At 42.6% G+C, this 24,442-nt stretch overlaps 1 protein-coding gene across 1 annotated transcript in view; it reads right to left on the reverse strand.

Annotated features, from left to right (window-relative positions):
- Window positions 1-11,142: 11,142 nt before the first annotated feature.
- The window catches only part of LOC124789055 (sialin-like), an 89,370-nt gene continuing 76,070 nt past the window's right edge, over window positions 11,143-24,442 (reverse strand). The window contains exons 9-10 of the mRNA XM_047256346.1: window positions 18,737-18,857; window positions 11,143-11,366 (exon numbers count right to left, since the gene is read on the reverse strand). Of these exons, the coding sequence (XP_047112302.1) occupies window positions 11,143-11,366; window positions 18,737-18,857 (345 nt within the window). The remainder of the gene's footprint in view (window positions 11,367-18,736; window positions 18,858-24,442) is intronic.

Raw genomic sequence — 24,442 nt, forward strand, 5'->3', positions numbered from 1 at the left:
CAATCGCGTTCCCTACCACATTATTATTTTGCTCCTTTCATCAAGTAAGTCGAACATCTTCTATGATATCCAAGGATTTCCACTACACCTTGTCTGATTACCTATTTTATCCTCTACTGCTATCACTATTTCATCTCCCAAAACTACCCATGCCTCTTCTACAGTACTGCTTTCCCCTATTTGAGTCAGTCGTTGCTTAATGTTCCCTTTCTAACTCTCAACAAGCTCCCATTCTTTCACCTTACCCAGGTCACATCTGCTTAGTTTCCTACCTTTTTCCTCAGTTTTAGCCTACAGTTCATAACCAATAAATTATGCTCAGAGTCTACATCTGCACTTCGAAATGTCTTACAATTTAATATCTGTTTCCCAAATCTCTGCCTGACTATTATATAATCAATCTGAAACCTTCCGATGTCTCCAGGTTTTGATCCATGCATACAGCCCTATTCCTTGATTCAGTCTCTTCATCATATGAGGACCTAATCGCCATATAAACTTGTACACTCCGGTGGGTGTTCGCTTCGTGTCTATGTGAGCTAAGAAAGAGCGTTCACAGTGCTGTTATAGTACCTTAAACGCATTCCTGTTTTCTCATTCACTATTAGATCTACCCCTGCGTATCCCCTGTTGGATTTTATGTTTATAACCCTGTACTCGCCTGACCAAAAGTCCTATTCATCCTGCCACCGAATTTCACTAATTCCCACTGTATCTAACTTCAGCTATTCTATTTTCCTTTTCAAATTTTCTAACCTGCATGATGTCGACATCATCCTGAGTAGTCCCCCCACCCTCCAATCCCCCCACCCGTCTCCATAATCCGAATGGGGAACTACCTTACCTCCGGAATATTTTACACAAGAGGATGCCATCGTCATGTTACCATATAGAGCTGCAGGTCCTCGAGAAAAGTTACGGTTGTAGTTTCCCCTTGTTTTCAGCCGTTCGCAGTACCAACACAGCAAGGCCGTGTTACAAGGCCAGGTCAGTGAATCATCTAGACTTTTGTCCGCGAAACTACCGAAAAGGCTGCTGCCCCTCTTCACGTTTGTCTGTCCCTCCATTGTGGTAGCACCTAAGGTATGGCTAAAACATGAAGGCAGATTAAAACAGTGAACCGGAGCGAGACTCGAACTCGGCACTTTTGCCTTTCACTGCCAAGTGCTCTACCGACTGAGTTGCTCAAGCGTGGCTCACGACCAGTCCTCACAGTCTTACTTCCGCCTGTACCTCATCTCGTGGCTTCCGAACTTCACAGAAGCTCTCCTGTGAATCCTGCAAGACTAGCACTCCTGGAAGAAAGGATATTGCGGAGACATGGCTATCTGTATCGCTGAGACACAGCAGATCACCTGATCTCGGTAAGTCCATGGGTCATTGGGGGACGCGGGAATCGGTATAACGGGGCGGGGGGGTTGATTTTTACATTATACGAGAAAAATGAAAATCTTTTTATGAAAACAAGTTTTTTCTGTTATTTTATAAAAATTCCTTTTTAATAAGCCTTAAAATAGTTATCCAATACATAATAGAATAAGTGATATGCAATCTCAGGTTACGCGAGGATTCAGAGGGATAGCAGCTAATACTGCAAATTCAATCATCTGCGTCCATAACAGTTCTTCTAAGTGTGTTCAGTTATGCGAATTAGAAATCAATGTTTTTCTGCATACTCAGGTTCTGCGAGAAAAAAGAATTCCTTCAGTTATTTTCCACTACCTGAGCCGCTTCTTCAGTGTGCTTAACTGCGATTCGATGACTTATGGGTCTCTCCTATCTGACAAATGAGCAAATGAGAAATTCTGTGTGTTTCTTTTGAAACCTCGCCGTGTCTGTTCAAGACTCGTCAATCCGCTATTACAGAGCTAATGACAAGAAAGGACAAGAAACCCTCTCGTAGACGTCAAAGTCATTAGAGACGGAATGTCATCTTTTCATCAGCAGCAGCAGGAAAAGCGGCAAGCGGTTGATATCCACTGCTGGCGTCTCTTTCCATGGCGCTTCTGCAACTTTTGTAATGTCATATACCTACCTTTCATTACTTGGTCCGTCCTTGTCTTTTATAATCCCTCAAAGAAACTTTTCGTCTACCTATACGCGTAGCTCCATAACCAATTCATCTCTGTTGATACTCACTGCGGTAACAGTTACATTTACCTCTCCAGTGCGTATCCTGATCCATCGGTTTCTTGCAAGTATGCAGGCTTTTGTGGCCGTTGCCACTGAAGTAAAATCTTCTGGGTTATTAGGCCGCATCATATTTCCTCTAAAATAATCGACGTTTCGACCCCTTTGCTGGGATCTTCCTCAAGATCTTCCGGTATCCACTACTGCTATAGCTGCTGTTCTAGCAGTAGTGGACACAGGAAGATCCTGAGGAAGATCCCAGCAGAGGGGTAGAAACGTCGATTATTTTAAAGGAAATACGACGCAGCCTAATAACTCAGAAGATTTTAACTTCAGTTAACTTAATCGGTTTCTTCTTTCCTTCTTTCTCTTCCTCAACTCTGCCTGCATGTAACTCTCTACTGTTAGCTGAGCAGTTCTCATCTCTCGAATGGTTTTTGTTTTAAAAGTGAGAACTGGTAACATATGTTATACTGATTGTAAGCTTGTGAGGTAATGGGCGAGTTGTGGCGCCCTGAAAATATTCTAAGCTCGGAGTTGGCGTGACAGCACGGGCCGCTCGGCAAGCCGGGGATCGTCTGCAACTGCGTGGTGCCGAACATTAGCCAGAGCAAGAGGGGTAGCCCTAGCGTGTGGTCCAGGCCGATCGCGTGGTTGGGAATTCCATGTTGATGCTGTGTCGAGGACTGTGCATTGTGTCGATGAAGCAGATTTGCATGCCAGGAGGGCTGGACTTTGTGAAACCATAATGGCAGACATTTCACAGTACATGTAGATATTAATAATAGCCAGAGGAATCATGATACCTTAAAAAGAAACATGTACGTTGACATTATTTGCACGACCCTTGTGATGATGTAATCAGATTTTCAATATCTTTATTAGTTTAAACTTTAGTGTCTGACTGTAAATAATACAAGTGACACCCAGCAACGAATTTCCAAAATCTAAATGGTTCATCCGATTTTGTCGATCGACGTGTCTTTAACAAGCTATTGGTGTAAACCTAAATTGGTATGAATTAGAGGCATGTAACTTGAACAGTACATGAGTTATTGGAGGTCAAAGTGGCCGACTACTATTGATCGTGTCAGGCCATAAGTACTCCACAATTACACGAAAAAACGGTAGTAGCATGCTTATAAATATATTTATTCGTCTATGTCATTGTTTATATCCGACATATACTATTCATGAAGAAATTGGTCAAATATATACTGGGTTTTAGAAAGCACAGAGACATTAGGCTACTGGCCTACTTTTGTTTCTATTCCTTTGATACATGTTTATTTGATTTGTTTATGTATTTCATGATGTGTGTTAGAGCGTGTTTATGGTCCAGCCATAGGAATATTTATTTAATTTCAAGTTATTTAAATGTAAATCCAGTAGTTAGTATGGGTTTCAATATGTTTGTGAGTGTGTGTTGCCTTGGAGACATGGCGGGAGCCCTCTGGCGAATCACAGCGCTCGTTACTATGGTAGGCGACTGCCGAAGTCAGTTGAGAGTCTGGATGGAAGTGGGGGAGTGCTAGACGCGAAGGCGCGACGGACGCTCGCAGGAAATACTTGGATAGTGTTCAGCAGTTTGCGCGTGGTCGCGGGAGATAGAAATATTTCATAGTGCTGACTTGTGCACTTGTGAGATTTCCGTGGCTTCTGCAGTGAAGATGTAGTATGCATTTAGAAGTGAATATCTCGCGAGCTATGTAGGAATCTATTGTTTCCCTGTCATTCAACTTATATTTTATTTAATTGCTGGACCATCGACACCAGTAAGTGTTTTACGGTAATAAATGACATTCTTAAAAGTACTTCTGCTATCGTACTCATCATTTAAAGTCGTTAAAATAGTACCTGCAGATTTTAATTAATTGCAATCTTTCATTTATAAATTTATATGTTACATTCAAAATTCTCAATTGCCGAGTGATAGGAACCTTCGACCATTCGATTCATGTGTGTATTCATATTGTATACTGTAGACCCAGCAGTATTTTGCATGTAATGCGGCAACTACGTATCTCAGCCCCTAGACAACGAAACCAGCCAAAACTTTAAATATTTCAACTCTGAGTCTGAGGGTACGTAGTTGAGGGCCACCATTAATTTTTTTGAAATCCTGCAAACTCTTCTTTATAGACACATTAAAGCTTAAGCTGAAAAACTTTTTAGTTTAACAAACCAATTCCAGGCCTCTTCTGTTAATTTCTTTCTCTGCGCCATTCAGCCGTTGTCTTCGGCTGCTGTAAATATAAAATCTCATTTACAGGTTGGTAGCTTAATTTTTGATTTATGCTTTTTTCGCTTCAGTGTGTTGGCTGGCGAGAACAGTTTTGGTGATTTTTCTGACTCGTCTTTCATTTCTGGTGAAGTCTGGTGGAACCTGTAGAACTTACGTATATATTCTTCAGCAAGCCTTGATCTTCAAGAGCTGTGGGTAATGGTTTTGTTCAACCTGAACAAAAAACTCTCTCTTAAGATATGTGTTCCAGATCAGTCTGTAATTCATACTACATGTTTCACTTACGACTAGCAAATGGTACACAATGCTACAGAATGAGGTGACAAAAGTCACGTAACACCTCCTAATATCGTGTCGGACCTCCTTTTGCCCAGCATAGTACAGCAACTCGACATTCTGTGGTGAACGTGTGGGTGCTATTCTGTCATTCTGTGCAATGGATTAATCTGAGATGTACCCTTTACCCTGTGGCTCCTGCAAGATGCAATTTCCACCCCCACACTACTACAGAAGTCAGACAGACGCTCCTAACGTTCTAAAGAGAAATGCCTGAAAAACTTTCAGCAATAAATATCTTCTGAAGCCGTCCGCTGTAAGGAAATGACACAAAAATCCACAAAATTTCTTACGTAACTAGTGGGATACTTGGGTACTGTAGTAGTGCTATTTAGTGCAAGAAAAACATGAAACTAACGAAAATTATTATTTTTTTCAAAAATTCTGAGAAATCACAATGGCACTTTTAGTTATGAACTGAAAAAGTTATTTCCGGGTTCTTTTCAGAATGTGAAGTTATCTCTTAAGGATAGGATTCGCTAATTAAATTTCTATACAAATGTAAGCGTAGGCTTCCGCGGCCGTTGTCTTCTTCAATAAAATTCTTTGGGGTATCAGACCGCATCGTCATAATTTAAAATGCGCCAACGTTTCGGCCAGCGTTGCAGCTAGCCTTCATCAGGGCCTTACGTTAACTGCTAAATGAATTTTTTTTTCCTTATTGTATTTCAATTCCCCATCGGGGCGGGCTGGCAGCAGCATATGCGCTGCTCTTCAGCCGAAAGACATAGAACAAAACAATAGAAGACATTTAAAAACAGCAAAGGAGAGAAGAAGGCGAACATAGATATAAAAAAGGGAGAACATCATGGAAGGCAATATACAAAAAACGGGGTGACTGTAAAATGGAGATAAAAAACTGTTTAAAAGTAGCACATGCTAAATGAACACACTTGGTTCCTTAAATAGCTGCACGAAAAAAAAAACCGTGTCGTTACTTGATTGGCTGTAAAAGGAGGAGGAGGAGGGGTGTAAGGTATGCTTTATTGGTGTTTCCTTTATTATCTGTCATTGGCTGAAATAGCTGTTTTCTATTGGTCTTTATATTAATCCACCCCATTGGAGGAGACGGACGAATAGCGAACAGGTGATGGCTGTGACGTCACACTGTTTCCATGCCGTCCAGAAGCCGGCTGCGGCGTGCCATTGCTTTGTGTGCTCGCGACCACTACTGCGGCTCTCCGCGTGTCTGCATGGGCCGCCACGGCTCTGCCGCCGCTCCGTAGCCCTGCTATTGCAGGCAGCCAAGACCTCGGAAGCTTGTACCCGTCCTCTCTATTCATGTTGGCGGGTCTTTTGGCTATTTCTATCGCCTCTCTAATCTTTCTTTTGAAAGTGAGAGGCTGTTTCGCCAGGACGCGGGCTTCTTGAAAAAATATTGGTTTCCCGCACTCGTCTCGGTGTTCCGCCACTGCTGACTTAGTGTGTTGTTTCAGGCGGATATATCTTTCATGTTCCGAGAGCCTTGTGCTAATCGGACGTCCCGTCTCACCTATGTAGACTAATCCACACGCACAACCAATTTCATACACGCCAGCTGTGTGTAGTTTGTCAACTGCATCCTTGGTAGAACCGAGCATGTCTGATATTTCTATACAAAGTTTAAGATTGTTATTGACTTGTCAGAATGGCTGAGAGGCGCGCCGATTCAACTTGAATAATTATCCTTTAGAATGTTGCTAGGTACGGTCGAGGCTATTGCGTGTGAAATGCAGTGAAGTGTACTGCTGTGGAGGAAATATGGGGCTCGCAAGAGCTGTAGCGCACAACACCGTAAGCTGCGATGACTGCTGTTTGCTCCGCTCGCTGCTGACAAATAAGATAACTCTCGTTCTATCTGGATTGACCTTCGCCAATCAACTCTCCCTACGCCTTGATGAAGTCAAGGTCTCCTATTCGCCCCTAGTCTATTGGTGTGGTACACTGTTCAGATAACAAGCCCACCGCGATGCCACTCAAAAATTCGCTCGCAGGCATTTAACTATAACTCTGTCCATTTACACCGCACAATAAGTGGTGGTTGTGGTGGTGATTAGTGTTTAACGTCCCGTCGACAACGAGGTCATTAGAGACGGAGCGCATGCTCGGGTTAGGGAAGGATTGGGAAGGAAATCGGCCGTGCCCTTTCAAAGGAACCATCCCGGCATTTGCCTGAAACGATTTAGGGAAATCACGGAAAACCTAAATCAGGATGGCTGGAGACGGGATTGAACCGTCGTCCTCCCGAGCACAATAAGTGTGGAGGCCAATACAGTGATCAATGCTTAATCGCAAGGACTCAATATACAGTCACACTCCAATTCCCTCTTGAGGAGAGACTTGTTCCTCACTCTTTGAGTATACGTACGAGCGCACACGCTCTCGTTCCATGTTCTCGCTCCAAGAGCGACAATGGAACGGCCACTTTGCACGCCAGACATGAAGGGGTATATCTTTAGGTCTCTTCCATTACTCCTTCAGCTCAAGGCGTCAGGAATATCGTCTGCCAATCAGCATTGCTCTTCTAAAACGGGAGAATGACGTTTCGTTTAAGGCGACCAATCCGGAAATATGTAGCATCGGCGTTTGGCGTTTGCTGTCTCCCTGTGGAAACCTCTGAAACTGCGTGCTATGTTTATAAAGAATGGGTAGGCTGGGTGCTCCCACACTATGTAGCGGAATTTGCTTTTAAGCCGAACTTAGGGTCGTTCTCCCTTTCACTCGGGCAAACGCTGTCTGCTCTATGGGCGGTCGCCGGCTGACGTAGATAGGTTGACTCGTCCTCTGAAGGGACTGGCCTCCTGGCGTGCGATTCGCCTCTTCCGAGCTGAAAGCTTTTGTGACCGTCGTGTCTTGAATGTGTGTGTGTTCGCAAGCCTCGAGTATTTCAACCACGGTGCGCATTTGCGATTTATTTGTTATTTGCATATCGTTTACATGAATTCATACAACATTGACTTCATCTTATCGAGTTTGGGTTCGAATGAAGCGTCTTGATGTACAGCATATGATTGTGAGGGCGGAATATGTAAGCAATGAAGGTCAGGAGACCACGACGTCTTAGAACGTGGCATAGACTCATCAAGTCTCTGGAAGTCCTCTTCAGAAATATTTACCCTTGCTGCCTCTATAGCCGTCCATAATGAATTGACCTCTAGATTATGTCCCTTAAATACTCGATAAAATTCATGTCGAGTGATATTGGTGGCCAAACCATTCGCTCGAATTGTCCAGAATGTTCTTCAGACCAATCGCAAACAACTGTGTGAGATGGTGCTTGTCATCCATAGAAATTATATCGTTGTTTACGAACGTGTCCTCCACGAATAGCTGCAAATGGTCTCGAAGCAGTCGAACATCCGAAGAACCCAGTCAATTCCACGTAAACAGAGCCCACACCATTACAGAACTACTATCAGCTTGGACAGTACCTTGTTGACAACTTGCGTCCTTGGCTTCGTGGGGTCTGCGCCTCACTCAAACCCTACCATCAGCTCTTACCAGCTGGAATCTGGACTCATCAGACCAGGTCACGTTTTTCCACTCGTCTAGGTTCCAGGCGATATGTTCACGAGACCAGGAGAGGCGCAGCAGGCGATGTCGCCTGCTGCCATAGCCCATTAACGCCAAATTTATCCGCACTGTGCTAACAAATACGTTCGTCGTAAGTCCCACATTGATTTCTGTAGGCAGTGTTACTTATCCGTTAGCACCGACAACTGCACACAAACGCCGCTACTCTTAATCTTTAAGTGAAGGTCGTCGACCACTGCGTTGACCACAGTGAGGGGATTATCTGAAATTTGATATCACTCTTGACACAGCGGATCGCGGAGTATTGGATTCCCTAACGATTTCCGAAATGGAATGTCTCGTGGATCTGGTCCCAACTACCATTTCGCGTTCAAAGTCTCTTAATTCTCTTTGTGCTGCCATAATCACGTCGGAAACCTTTTCATGTGAATCACTTGAATACAAATGACGGCTCCGTCAATGCACTGCCCTTTGATAACTTGTGTACGCGATATTGTCGCCATTTGTATGTAGGGTGTTCGGAAATTCCCGCTACAAACTTAAATGAATTTTAGAGGGGGTGAGTACGCAATATTCTGAATAGGAACCTTTGTCGAGAAACGCTGACCTTACCCAAAGTTTAATTTGTGAGACTCATGTAGAGAGAGATGACGATCCGCTGGCGCGAGTTATGGTCGCTGCACCACAAACTGAATAGACACCGTGTGGGATGGAGAATGTGTATCAGAAAATACTTCGTGGACACCGTGTCTGTGACAACGTTTGGTGGTCGCCATAACGAGCCGCATCAGTACTGTTCTGTACGTAGAATATGCTGGTTCTTTTTTGTTTTGGAATAGTGTAAACATGCAATGTCTAAGTGTTGATACAAAAAAAAATCTGCTTAGTTGATAACCCGATGTTTCATTATGTTTGCTTTCGAACTGTTATTTAATAATTGTACTGCATCACGCCTAATTCAGTTCCTCAAGCAGAAGTTCAATAAAACCATAATAGAATCAAAACGGTGCGTTTCCTGACATGGTTCCTGTTCAAACTATTATGTACTCACTCCCCTCTACAAGTCCCAGAATTTTGTAAGACATAAACGCTGTTTCTTATTAAGTAAATGATTTAGGAAATCGGCAGTAACGTTTTTGGAAAAAAAGAAACCTGCTAGATTGTTTTAGGGGAAACATGTGAAACCAAAATCACGGCAGTCAGAAAGGAATTCTAAATCAGCTCTTAGCAAACCCGAGTCCACAGCATCACCTCGTCCAGTCTTTGCTTCTTTTTAGCGGTCGTAGTGCACCATTTAGTCGTAGAGACGTATTGATGGCTATTTTCTAAAGAAATAGAGATTGGTTAATGTAGTCGTAGTAGGAGCAACACTCGTAAGAAGAATCTTGGAGTAACAGGAGAAATGCTGGAATGTGTAATGTAGAATGTTAAATATATTCTACCTGAAACTATTGTAACTACGGCAAAAATTACCACTCTCAAAAGAAGAGGGATGAATTGTTCATAGGTAGTTCAATTTTTATGTTTTTTATTTATTGATATAAATTATGTACAAAAATTGCACCCACTGTATACGAGGTCCATTCGTAACAGTATAAATATACCACAACGATTCAATCATCATATTTCACTACATACACTCCACACATTTAACACAATAAACACAGATCGGACAAATGCAGTGGAAATCGTCTTTACGTTGTTGTCAGGATAAGTTTAGATCGCACTTTACTTATGTTGGCGTGTTATACATGAGTAAAATGCACAAGTCTGCTTACATTTATACTGTTACTTTCACGTGATATTGTAGTTGTAATGCTTGCTACCAGAGCGGGCAAAGAGTGATGCTTTGAATTCCATCACACACAGGTCAGTAATACAGTTTTGCAGATGGTATTCTTGTGACTTTTAAATCATTTTATGCTGAGAAGATTAGGTATGTCATGGATAGTTACAAAAGAGATTCGTGACAGTAATGAAATAGGCTCTGGTGCAGGTCATTCTGAGTAATAAGCAGTTAACTGCTGTTATAAGATACACAGTGCCACTAAACATAACAGCTTTAAAATTTACCCTTTATTTCACTGTGTCAGTTGGACATTTATTTTTATGACTACTATTTTCTATCAATATTTGATCAGTTTCAGAACAGTGGAGTTGTGTACTGTCTGATGTGTAGTTCCACAGCGATACGAAGCTTTGCTTACGGAACTACACTGCTCTGAAGAAGATAAAACATTGATCGAAATTGTGCCTGACAAAAACAAATATGCGACTGTGGCGGTGAAATAAAGGATAAATTTTTAATTTGCTGAATATCATAATCTTTAAAATGGCTGTTAAGAGCAACTGCGGGTAAGCTTCGATCATAAAGTAAACAACCAATCAATTGCCGGAACTGTACCGGTAACTGATTGGCTGTTCCCTTTATTAATCGAAGCTGTTAAATATCTTGCGCGAATATGTCGGCAATAGCGAAATATAACAACTATTGTAAATAATACTGACAGATTTAGGGCCAGAGGCTATAATCTAGGCTCCTGCAATGTGGGCCATATTTCTAACATTGCTTCGTATCTACATCAGAAAGACCACTGGAATGTCTACGAAACTGATATGGAAAACGGCAGTCACACTCCGTGAAAGTACATGAGAAAACTTGGAAATAAGACGCTTACTTAGACATTGTACACTACGTATAATGCTAAACTGTAAACATTACTAAATTTACACGCACCAGATACTTGTCTTGAAGGACTACAAAAATTGATGTATGCGACTCTATGGAGACTTGAACATAATTTAAACTGGAGTAAATGAGTATTTCATATGTCCACGAGCATCTAAATGCTTCCAGTCTCTGAACATCTGTTCAGATCGTTCATCCCGATACGGGTTAGCGATCCTTTGTGCTTGCTCTAAACAACAGGTACAGACGTAGTACTGTCTACAGCGTGCTGGTTGGCTTTACTAGGAGAGGATGTGGTACTGTATTCAGTGTGCTGGTTCGCTTTAATAGAAGAGGACGTGGTATTTTCTACAGTGTCATGGTTGGCTTTAATAGAAGAGCTTGGAGATCTCTGATCACCATCGAAGATCATGTTGTCGATTCCTCTTCCGGAGTTTTCTTTGGGTTGCTCGTCTGAAACAAGAAAAAAGACGTAAACACGTGAATTATATAAAAAGAAAGAAGATTCGTAATACTAGAAGGAAAAGAAATGTACGAAGCATGCTTGCTAAAGCAATAAAGTGCAAGAGAAAATACCAAGAGTAATTTATCATTTGTTTTTTGAAATTCTTGTTATGCAATGCAGTCACTGTGAATTTTTTTTTTTTTTTTTTTTTGACGAAGCCTTTACAAATACTTCACAGAATTCTTTTACATGATGCACTGAATATACAGGGTGTTACAAAAAGGTATGGCCAATCTTTCAGGAAACATTACTCACACACAAATAAAGAAAAGATGTGTTTCGTCAGTATGTACTGTACTTCCTCGGTTCACAACCAGTTGGTCCAGGTAATGTTGACTTCGGTGCTTGTGTGAACGTTCTGTGAACATTTGGGCAGGCATTGTTGGTGATATCCTGATTGGGCCCCATGTTCTTCCACCTACGCTCAAAGGAGCACGTTATCATGATTTCATACGGGATACTCTACCTGTGCTGCTAGAACATGTGCCTTTACAAGTACGACACAACATGTGGTTCATGCACGATGGAGCTCCTGCACATTTCAGTCGAAGTGCTCAACAACAGATTCAGTGACCGATGGATTGGTAGAGGCGGACCAATTCCATGGCCTCCACGCTCTCCTGGCCTCAACCCTCTTGACTTTCGTTTATGGGGGCATTTGAAAGCTCTTGTCTACGCAACCCCGGTACCAAATGTAGAGACTCTTCGTGCTCGTATTGTGGACGGCTGTGATACAACACGCCATTCTCCAGGGCTGCATCAGCGCATCAGGGATTCCATGCGACGGAGGGTGGATGCATGTATCCTCGCTAACGGAGGACATTTTGAACATTTCCTGTAACAAAGTGTTTGAAGTCACGCTGGTACGTTCTGTTGCTGTGTGTTTCCATTCCATGATTAATGTGACTTGAAAAGAAGTAATAAAATGAGCTCTAACATGGAAAGTAAGCGTTTCCGGACACATGTCCACATAACATATTTTCTTTCTTTGTGTGTGAGGAATGTTTCCTGAAAGTTTGGCCGTACCTTTTTGTAACACCCTGTATAACTTAACTTGCCAAAGCAATGACTTTACACGTTCAAAAAAACTACGACTTAACACCTGTGTTTCACTTTCAACCGTATGATTCAATGTGTGACAAATATTCCGTGATATATGTGAACGGTTCAAAATCCTCACATGTTTTCAGGAGGGTTCAGATCAAGTCAATTTTGTGGCCAAGACATCAACATGAGCACTGGCATTCTCTTGAAAAAGACTGTACTATGATTCTGAATTTGTTACACATACAGTTATTCTGCTGGAAGATGATGTCGCCTCAGAGAAAACATCAAGCCTGGAGGAATGCAGGTGGTCCACAGTCCCTTTCACGAAATCCGCAGCTGTTATAGTGCATTCGATTACTACCACAGGTCCTACGGAAGCCCGAGTGAATGTCCACATAACGTAAAGCTACTAATGGCTCGCGTCCGTGGCACGGAACATTTTCCGAGCAGCCATACTCCTGGATGACGGTGTATCGACCTGATGTAACAAGAAACGTGATTCCATTGATCCATGATCCAATCTCGATCATCCTGTTCTCACTGCAATAGTAATCGATGATGCCGTTGGGCCAACATCGCAATACGTTGCACTCGTCTTCTTCGAAGCCTCCTGTTCATCAATGGTCCGCAGCCCGTGGTCGTGCGGTAGCATTCTCGCTTCCCACGCCCGGGTTCCCGGGTTCGATTCCCGGTGGAGTCATTGATTTTCTGTGCCTCGTGATGACTGGGTGTTGTGTGCTGTCCTTAGGTTAGTTAGGTTTAAGTAGTTCTAAGTTCTAGGGGACTGATGACCATAGATGTTAAGTCCCACAGTGCTCAGAGCCATTTGAACCATTTTTTTGTTCATCAATGTGCACTGAACGGTGTTCTCCGAACCACTTACGCCTGAAACTCATTGTACTTTCGCGTCAAATATTCCACAGATCGCCGCCCATCCTGTTTTATCGAGTTGGTATGCGTCCGACCCCCAACTTTTGTGATGAGGTGTGGATATCTTACAGCGTGTCGAATGCTCGTGATTTCACCGTCCTTGAACTACTTTCTATATGTGCTCAACACAGTAGCACACGAACCAAAGACCAGCTTCGCGGTTTGGGAAATGCTCGTTTTCAGGCGTCAGATCATTACAATCTGCCCTTTTGTCAAGGTCGTTTGCGTCAGCTCGTATTTTTCCAGTTTGCGACCCGTATCTCCCTTGGAATGATTTCCCATTCATCTCCACTCTGTTTACATAATTTTCTTACTGCATCACATGCCCGCAGTGACGCTCATCCGTGTTCAGTCTACTGATGTCTGGTAGCCTAAATGATTTCACTTATCAACATAGACCTCGTAGTGGTTATATAGGTTGTCTGAAACCTTTTGGGTCAAATTGAGACAGGTGATAGTGGGCCCACAACCGATTATATTGAGACAGGTAACTAATGGTCGAAAACCTATAGTTACTGTGTTATGGACATACACAGTGTACACCACGGAACAACACCTTGGTTCGTAGTAACTGTTTAAAGCGATGACCTCAAGTCTCAGTGCATGTATTGCAACGGTTCGTGCAGTTGTGCCTCACTCTCGAAAGTATCCCAGGTGTTGCACACTGGAAACAAACATACTGTACATATCCCAGCTCCTAGCACGTCGTCATGTGACAAATGCATGCATCGCTCAGTGCATTAACCTGTGCCACACACACACCACTATCATTGGTGTCACATGTCCATTGCATCAGGCAGCTTGTGATCTGTCCATGGTGAGGTGTGTAACTGTGATCAACGCATGATGCGAAGTCAAAGATTGAACATTAGTCGTCAGGAGAGTTGCCATACAATCATTTAATGTGTGGTGTGGCAGGATGTAGTACCTGTAAAACAAAGCGAATATACAGAGAACGCTTCCCAATGAGGTGTTATCCTAACTGTATAAGGAATCCAGATTTTATGGACCTTACATGAGCTTGATCCATAACGACAGGACGAACAGTATGAGATCCTCGGAAAATAATAATTATATGAGGGTCACTCCAAAAAAAATGCACACTATTTTTGTAAAAATACAGTTTTCATTCTGTATGTGTGAAAGTTTTACAGTGTGTAGATACATCCTTCCTGCTTGTTTTCAAACTTAGTTCAACCTGTTCCCGTGAGTGGCGCCGTCACAGCATGTCTTCAAGATGACTGCTACACTTGACGTTCGTCAGAAGCAACGTGCTGTCATAGAATTCCTGTGCTGTGAAAACGAGACAGTGGGAAACATCCACAAGAGGTTGAAAAGGGTGTATGGAGATGCTGCTGTCGATCGCAGTACAGTTAGTCAGTGGTTATGTGATGAAAGCAGGCACGTCAATATTGAGGACTGTCCTCACAGAGGCAGGCCTCGTACAGCACACACTCCAGACAATGTGCAGAGAGTTAACGAATTGGTGACTGCTGACAGACGCATCACAGTGAACGAATTGTCACGCTACGTTGGGATGGGGGAAGGAAGTGTTTGCAGAACACTGAAAGTGTTGGCGTTAAAAAGGGTTTGTGCCAGGTGGTTTCCCAGGATGTTGACAGTGGCTCACAAAGAAACAAGAAAAACGGTATGCAGTGAACTTTTGGAACAGTACGAGAATGGTGGAGACGAATTTCTTTGAAGAATTGTGACAGGTGATGAAAAATGGCTCCATCATCTTTCACCGGAGACGAAGAGGTAATCAATGAAGTGGCGTCATGCAAATTCACCCAAGGAAAAAAAAAATTCAAAACCACACCTTCTGCTGGAAAAGTTATGGCCTCGGTGTTTTCCGATTCCGAACGACTCTTGCTTGTGGATATCATGCCAAGTGGAACCACCAAAAATACTGATACATATGTGACGACACTGAAGAAACTTCAAGCTCGACTGAGTCATGTTCAACCACATTGGCAAAAGCAGGATGTTTTTCTGCTGCGCGACAATGCACGGCCACATGTTAGTCAAAAAACCATGGAAGCGATCACAAAACTCGGATGGACAACACTGAAACACCCGCCTTACAGTCCTGACCTGGCTCCATGTGACTATCATCTCTTTGGGAAACTGAAAGACTCTCTTCATGGAACAAGGTTTCAAGATGATGACTCCTTTGTGCACGCTGCCAAACTGCGGCTCTGACATTTAGGTCCAGAATTTTACCGTGAGGGTATACAGGCGCTGGTTCCAAGATGGTGTAAGGCAGTTGAAAGGGATGGAAATTATGTGGAGGAATGAAAATATTGTTCCTAAAGGATGTATCTACACACTGTAAAACTTTCAAACATGTAGAATAAAAGATGGATTTAAAAAAAATAGTGTGCATTTCTTTTGGAGTGAACTTCATTTTATATCAACAAAAGGCAATTGCAGTTAATCTCATGTACCAAAAACTAACAAAACAAACTCTACCAATATGGACAATGGCATGGAACAAACAAGTTGAAGTGAAACGCATTTTGGAGACGAACAGAGCAGATGGTTAATGATATCGTAAAACTCCCATTTAGCAAGAGAACGGCCAGCTTCAGTGCAGAAATAGATAAGGCCAGAATAGTGCCTTGTTCCTTTTAACTAAATAAGGCTGGGACCGAGGATAAGTGGCTGTATGTCATTAAAAGGGCTAGGCTGCGATGCAACAAGAAAAATAAAAATATGTTCACCTCTAGCGAGACGGTGATTGACTGAAGCAATACTTGGTGACGCAGACACGACACGGTGGTGAGATCCCCATTACGTAAAATCATTTTGAGACTTAAAATCTCTCTCTCTCGCCTCGCAGCAGACTGCACAAGTGTGTGGAAATAAGCGAAGGCATTGAGAGTTTGCTTTCTGCGAAGTGAGGACGATATGTTCCACATATTGTGGCGACAGACAGCAAAGCGGTAGTTAATTATTCCTTTGGGATGTTTTGCGGACGATATCGAGTGTGCAACAGCCATTATTTCGACAAGGGAAAGATTAACGTTCTACAGAATGCAGGAAAGTTGCGACTGAGTGAATTCAGTCAAGGCCACAGTAAAGAATTAGCGTTTCAGATCCAGCACAGAGAAAACACCGTTGCAGATGCCGCTTGGTAAAGTACCATTGCACATTAGGCCAAAGTAAATGTTGAGTCTAGAATTTGCTGACTACAACTTGTGTACACTTTGACCAATGAATATTAAAAAAAAAATGGTTCAAATGATTCTGAGCATTATGGTACTTCACTTCTGAGGTCATCAGTCCCCTAGAACTTGGAACTACTTAAACCTAACTAACCTAAGGACATCACACACATCCATGCCCGAGGCAGGATTCGAACCTGAGACCGTAGCGGTCGTGCGGTTCCAGACTGTAGTGCCTAGAATATCAAAAGCTAGGATACTGACTTACCCTCACACTGAGTACATGAGAGATTTTTTTCATTGGTTCAAAAAGAAAATTTATTCTCCACCAACTCAGTGCATTGTCCAGCTACGACAACGAAGATTTAAATGAGCTAACGAAGATTTTTCATAATCATTCTTTCCTGTGACAAAAAATTTTCGTGTGTAGAGATAACGACTTCAATAATCTTCTTTTCAATGTGTCCAAGACTTAAATATTTTGTTACTGAGTGTCAAAAGTAATTGAACATGACTGTTGTTTATTACTTGACGCCTGAGAGCAACAGTTGATAAATTATATGTAGAATAAAAAGAAAGGGAATAGATGTTTTTTCTTTCTAGAATAAACGCCGGCCGTTATGGCCGAGCGGTTCTAGGTTAGTTAGGTTTAAGTAGTTCTAAGTCTAGGGGACTGATGACCTCAGATGTTAAGTCTCATAGTGCTCACAGCCATTTGAACCATTTGAACTAGAATAAACCCCAAACTTTCATTTTTATTAATTCATGCATTCTAGGTACGTGACAAAAGCATTACTAATGATTTTTGTTATGATTCGCACCTGATATTAGCTGCCTTACAGGGCCAGTGCCACATTCATTTACAATGCCTGTTTGACACCCTGAGTTTGAGAAGACAGTTAAGATGTTTTGTCTATTTGCATGCTAAGTGGTAAGCGAAGTTTGCATACATTAGTACACACGCTGTGCAGATACAAAGGTTGAATGTACGACAACTGGAAGAAGTTTATCTATGTGCACACAAGATTACGAGAGATGGGGTCATTCATGCCACAGAGAGCAGGCAAAGCTTCCTGTCAAAGATGTGTCCTAACACCAGACCTTGAGGAGATGGTGTTGGATCGTGGCCGACCACCTAGCACTACGCATCCGTGATTACGCCTGTGAAATGTACACTTCTAAGGACACAATGTGAAGAGTACTGGTGGAACAGTTATTACATCCCTATCATAATGAACATGTGCAAACAACAGGGCTAAAGAATTTTCATCCCTGCAGCCACTTCTATCAATGGATTATCTGCAGCAGTGCTTTATTGCCAAACTTAGTACAGTTTGTATTGTTCGCAGATGAGGCCTCATTCACCCGTGATAGTGTTTACAACAGCTGCAACACCCACATCGGTGACCACTAACAATGATTCTCTGTCAACATATGAGTGGGCACTTTCCAAGATCACCTTCTAGGACCTTATTTGCTGCCTCTCCATCTGACTGGCCCACGTTACCAGGTGTAGCTGCAAGATGTGCTGACACAGTTCTTGGAGACTGTTCCCCTGTTGTTTGTGAAAGGATATGCGTTCAAGACAATGGTGCACCAACACACTTCGATGTCAATGTCCATGAGCACCTAAACAACACGGACCCTCGTCATAGTATTGAAAGGGGAAGTCCTGTCCCACAGTCAGCACGATCTCCATATCTCACCAGACTTTGAGGAGATGGTGTCAGGTCGTGGGCGACCACCTAGCACTATGCATCCATTGGTGTATGAAACCTCCGTAGAAGCGGATGAAGACCTGCTTGTTAAGATCAGAGCTGTCTCTCTACTGGTACAACAAACAACAAGGATCTTTGAGAGAGTGTGGCAGAACTCCACGCGCCGTTGCATTTCATTGAGACTGACGGTCACCACTTTTTAATAATTTCTATGAGCTACATTGTTGTTAAGTGATGAACACTGTTTATGTCCATAACACAATAACTATGCTTATCTCAATACAATCGGTTGTGGATCCGGTATCACCTTCTTCAACTTGACCCAAAAAGTGTGAAACACCCTGCGTTTGTGGTGGACTGTTCTAGCTGCCAGACGAACTAATGTGCATCTTTAAGAGTATGGAGAACAACTTGGTATATGGCGCCTGCAGAAGGCGAGTTCCCTGGGGAGCTTACCTGGAGGGGGCGTGTTCCATGGCTGCTCCTCAGCTCTGGTGCACGTGGCGTAGATGGTGTAGCCCGCCACGGCCAGGCCTGCTGACAGGTAGAACACCGCGTCCCATCCTGATCGCGTCCTCTGTAGACATACAAGCACAGGAGTTACCCCACCGTGCAGCTTTACTGAAAGGGCCGCTGGCTGGTCAGAACTACTGAATCTGCAAAACAACGAAAATTTGAACCGTAACAGAACTCGTATACGGATTTTCTTCTTTTCCTGAAGAGATCCTTTAACCTTTAGGGCATCTGAAGACGTCTCCAGCCCTGTATCAAGTTTTCATTGTCAATAATGTTTGCACCAACGAATTTACAACAGAACTAACTTTGATTCCAGAAGGATTTCTCGACTCAGAATGCTATTTATACGTTCACTCATCAAACAGTTCAAGCTTTATATAATAGCACATCACCAGTTGGTATTTTTGGTGATCCTTGCAAGGCGTTTGATTGAGTAGACATGATACTCTCTTAGAAAAACTCAAGTTTTATGGAACTGATGGCTTTACACACATCTAATCTGAATCACTTAACAAACAGCATGCAAAGAGTTATGCTGAATAATGCAGACGATGTCGTAAAGGTAGAAAATTTTAGTGGCTCAGGAAAAAACAATCACAGAAAGAGTCCCATAGGGTTCAATTTTGGGTCCACTGCTAATCCTTATATAAGTGAATGACCTTCCACCTAAGATTCAACAAGAAAAACTGGTATTTTTGGAGGTGATACTAGTGTTATAATAAATTCCATATGAGAGAAATCAACAGAATAGTTGTTAAAAGACATTTTCCAAAGAATTATTAAGTGCTCTCTGAAAATAGGCTTTCCATAAATTTGGAAAAAGAAAAAAAACACTATATTCACTTCTGAGCAACAAGTAAAGTCATAGCAAAAACTGATTTCACACATGAGCAGCGATCAGTAAATAGATTGAATGCTCCAGATTTTTTGGTGTAAATATTCACGAAAAATTGAACTGAAACAAGGATATTACTAAGCTTCTCAAACAATTAAAAAAGTAAGAATAGCACTTGCTGTTCACCTAGAGGCGTGTTCAAGGAGGTAGGCATTTAAGCTGAGCCGTCCCAATACATATATTAGCTAATGAAATTCGTCATAAATAATCCATCATAACTTGAGGAGAACAGTAATGTACATACCCAAAACATTAGAGGGAAAACAGGTTTTTTATTTTTTACTTATTGTTAAATCTGTCAGTGGCCAGAAAGGAGTTAATTTTGTAGCAACCAAATTTTTTATCATTGGACCAATAACACAGAATGCCTGACAGGTAGAGAAGCAAGTTTTAAATATAATTTAAAACCATTACTCGTGGACAATTCTACTCCATTGATGAATTTCCACTTAAAAAAATCGCAGCCAGGACTAAAAATAATGTGTCCGTTAATGTTAACACCAATCATGTACACTATCCTGCGAACTGAATCGTTCCACATCATTCAATACAAAAAAAAAAAAAAAAAAAAAAAAATGGTTCAAATGGCTCTAAGCGCTGTGGGTCTTAACATCTGAGGTCATCAGTCCCCTAGACCTAGAATTACTTAAACCTAACTAACATAAGGACAACACACACATCCATGCCAGAGGCAGGATTCAAACCTGCGACCGTAGCAGCAGCGCGGTTCCGGACTGAAGCGCCTAGAACCGCCGGCCACAGCGGCCGACATTCAATAAAAGATTCGTTCAAACAATCTATGGACCATGCAACTAACTAACACAATTTGTCCCATGGGACATGTGATAATAGCGCACCTGGGGGAATTTAGTCAGTGGAGGGATGTGGATTATGATTCCACGTCAATGTATATACCACATGTCCCTCATAAGAATCATAAGGCCTCATTTTCTCTCGTATTTCAGCAGATACTTAGAATTTGATTTTTACAGTGTGTAGCAGCTCAAAGAAATCACCAATTTCATGTGATGCCTAGCGTAGAGGAAAGTTTCAATGTGTTTACCTTTTCAAGAAAAATAATTTTTAAAGCAGGATTTTACGTGCCCATTCAATAGAGTAGTCCCAAATCGGTCAATTAGTGAACAGCGTTGGAAGTTGAGTGTGCACTTCGAACGACACGGAGATGCCGCGTACTCATGTGAAGCAGCGTTATCAGCTCCTGACAGTTTGAAAGGGGCGGAACTGTGGGTCTCCATTTGGCCTGCTGGGCGAATGATGTTATATACAGATTTGTGTGGCGTTCGAATATTATAGTGGCCCGATGTTGCACTGTATGGCAACTTTAGGGCTGCAGTACTCGGCGTCAAGTTACCGGTCGACAACGTCTGATCACAGCAGGGTAATATTGGCCTACTGTGCAGCAAGAACATCGTCACTTCTTATCTATGCCTGTCATCCGAGGAAGAGTAACGGACTCCGTGCACCATTCTGTGTGATCCCACACTATTTGTCGGACACTAGGAGCAATCAAACTAGGGAATTACCCTCCCATACACAGGTTGCCGTTAACATCACAACACGAAGGTCTAATATATAGTGGTGCTGTGCCTGGGGTGCATGGACTGTTGAATAATGGCTTCGCATTGTGTTGAGCAAAGCGTCGCGGTTTTGCACTACTACGGAGTATGATGGCAACTTGTGGAGAGCTCCCATTCTTCCAGTACTTCGGAGAGACACAGTGGTTTTGCTCCTGGAGTCATAATGCGGGGAGTTATCGCGTGTGACCTCAGATCATGGCTGGTAGCAATTGGGGGAGCTCAGACGGCACAACAGTGAGTCGCCATCATCCTAGGTCCTTAGGTGTTACCTTTCATACTACAGTACAGTGGTACCTGTTTTCAACAGGACTGTACCGGTCCACTCATGGAATGTGTGTCTATGAACTGTCTGCATAATGCTGAGGAACTCGAGTGGGCGGCAAGATCCGCAAACCTGTCTCCGACAAAGCAGGTGCGGAAGCAGCTCGGACGTCAACTCAGTTCCAGTGTTAGTTTCCAGGATGTGACAGGCAGTTACAACCACTGTGGGACAACGTGCTTCAGTGGAGGAGGAGGAGGATATTAGTGTTTAACGTCCCGTCGACAACGAGGTCATTAGAGACGGAGCGCAAGCTCGTGTTGGGGAAGGATGGGGAAGGAAATCGGCCGTGCCCTTTCAAAGGAACCATCCCGCCATTTGCCTGAAGCGATTTAGGGAAATCACGGAAAACCTAAATCAGGATGGCCGGAGACGGGATTGAACCGTCGTCCTCCCGAATGCTTCAGGGGAGATGCAACGATTTTATGATACCCTTCCCAAATGAACAGTGCCTGCATACAGGACAGGAAGTGTGCAACGTCGTACTGACTCATGCTACTAAATTTGACTCAGTTTTGTAATCACTGAAGTAACATCACATGTGCTATCAATGTGTGAAGTTTTTTTTCTTTTCCTCCTCCCCTTCTGAGTGCTTCAGATTCTGTTGGGCAGTCTTTGCAGTGTGAATTATATTCAGTAAAAGGAAATGAACTGAGCCATGTGTCCCACTGTTAAGACGCTGCAATCGTATTTGAGAAGGCGGCGGTTCAAATTTTTGTCCGACCATCCGTGTTTACGCTTTCCATTATTTCATTAAATCTCATAAGACGAAAGCTGGGATGGTTCCATTGACAGGACACGGCCTGTTTCCTTCCCCGTTCTTCTCCAATCCGATCATATGGTCCTCGTCGTTGAGCGAACGTAAATCCTAATCTTTCTCTTTACTTTCTTGAAATAAAATGAATGGATCACTGGCCCTGAAATGAAGGAAGTAGCACTGATGTGAAATGATTAGAGAGCGGTCAGACATGCTGCACGGCTACGTCTACAGCAGGTACCTTATGGGTTTTATGTCTCGTGATGTGCAAGGGATTTTTAAATGAGCCCAAAGGCTGTATGAAATATTTACTGCTGTTATGGGTAACAGAGAGAACTAACCGTGTACCGGAAGAGAATGTTAATTTATTTTTCGTTGAGAGGATGTCTCTGTGGCAAAGCATGTGATGGTCGATGTGCAGACAGGCATGAAGACAGGAGAGAAAGCATTTTGCCACACAATGTCAGAACACTTCATGGTTCTCCCCTCTTTGTAGGGAACGTTCTTAAGGACCCATAGTTGAGAATAATTCAAGAAATAAAACCTCTGCAGCTACGTTTAACTCCTTTATGTATTTATTCTGTCATTTCCAGTTTCAAGGCTACGGTCTCATTACCAAATATTGCCATCTCCATAGCCGAGGTTTTGCCGGCACGGTACCTCAGCGTTTTCGGTCAGAGGTTTAGCAGCCCTCTGTAATAAAAAAAAACTGAGTGAACGGAGCAACGATGAATTTGAACGGGTGTGATGGGACGTCCGCCATGAACGAATACAACGAACAAAAGGAGATTTAAAAAAAAAGTCCTTAACGAACTCCCTTGCGGTAGCGCTCGACTCGAAGACAAGCTGGTTCGAATCCTGGTGATGGATGGCATTTATAGCCTGGAGGGAAGGGAGAAGTGATGACGTAAAGTTCCTGATCAACATTTTTTGACTCACAAAAAGAGGGCATGTGACACTGTTGGTGGCGATCTGTCCTTCGGATTGGTACGTTAAGCTATTCGAGACAAGTAGGCTATGTGCCGAGCTACACTCTCTTCCTTTTATTAGCAACATCATACGACACAAAAGATAACACAACACTGTACACACATCCATTACACTCCCTTTTTTTGAATCGTCTGTCTTCTGACTGGTTTCATACGGCCTGTCACGAGTTCCTCTCCTGCGCTAACCTACCTCCTCAATTACTTGCTGCATGTATTAACATACCAGTCTGCCTCTAAACTTTCTACTCTCTACAGCTCCTTATAGTACCATAGAGGTTACTTCCTGATGTCTTAACACAAATTCTATCATCATGTCCCTTCTACGTTTCACTGTTTTCTGTAAGTTTCTTACCTCATCATTCTATATCTTACCAGTCCACCTAAGTTTTAACATTCTTCTGCATCAGCACATCTCAAAAGTTTCGATTCTCTTTTGTCACGGTTTTCCCACCATCCATGGTTTACTACCATACAATGCTGTGCTTCAAATGTGCATTCTCAGAAATTTCTTCCTCAAATTAAGACCTATGTTTCATATCAGTAGACTACTCTTGGCCAGGAATGCCCTCTTTACTTGTGCTAGGCTACGTTTCTTGCGTTCATTGCTTACCCGTAACGCTTAATTTTGCTTCCAAGGTAGCTGAATTCCTTAATTTCGTCTATTTCGAGATCACCATTTCTGATGCTAAGTTTCTCGCTATTCCATTTTTCTAGTACGTCTCACTACCTTTATCTTATTGCCGGTTTTACTTTCAATCAGTATTCTGTAATCAGGAGACATTTCAAGTCATCCAACAGATCCTGTAATCTTCTACACATTCACTGGGAGTGGCAGTGTCATGAGCGAATCTTACTGTTAATTTCCACCTTGAACTTTAACCTCACTCTTCAACCTTTCTTTTGTTTCTGTCATTGCTTCTTCGATGTATAGATTCAACAGTACTGCATCCCTTTCTTACACCTTTTTTAATTCGAGCAGTTAGTTCTTGGTCTTGCAACGTTACACTCATTCACCACAAATATGCGCACATAAGACACAGCCCTCACTTATCGTCAAGGGAAGGAGCCAATGTGAGCGCACAAAGAAC

Source organism: Schistocerca piceifrons, chromosome 3 (assembly GCF_021461385.2).
Source record: "Schistocerca piceifrons isolate TAMUIC-IGC-003096 chromosome 3, iqSchPice1.1, whole genome shotgun sequence".
Taxonomy (NCBI): Eukaryota; Metazoa; Arthropoda; class Insecta; order Orthoptera; family Acrididae; genus Schistocerca; species Schistocerca piceifrons.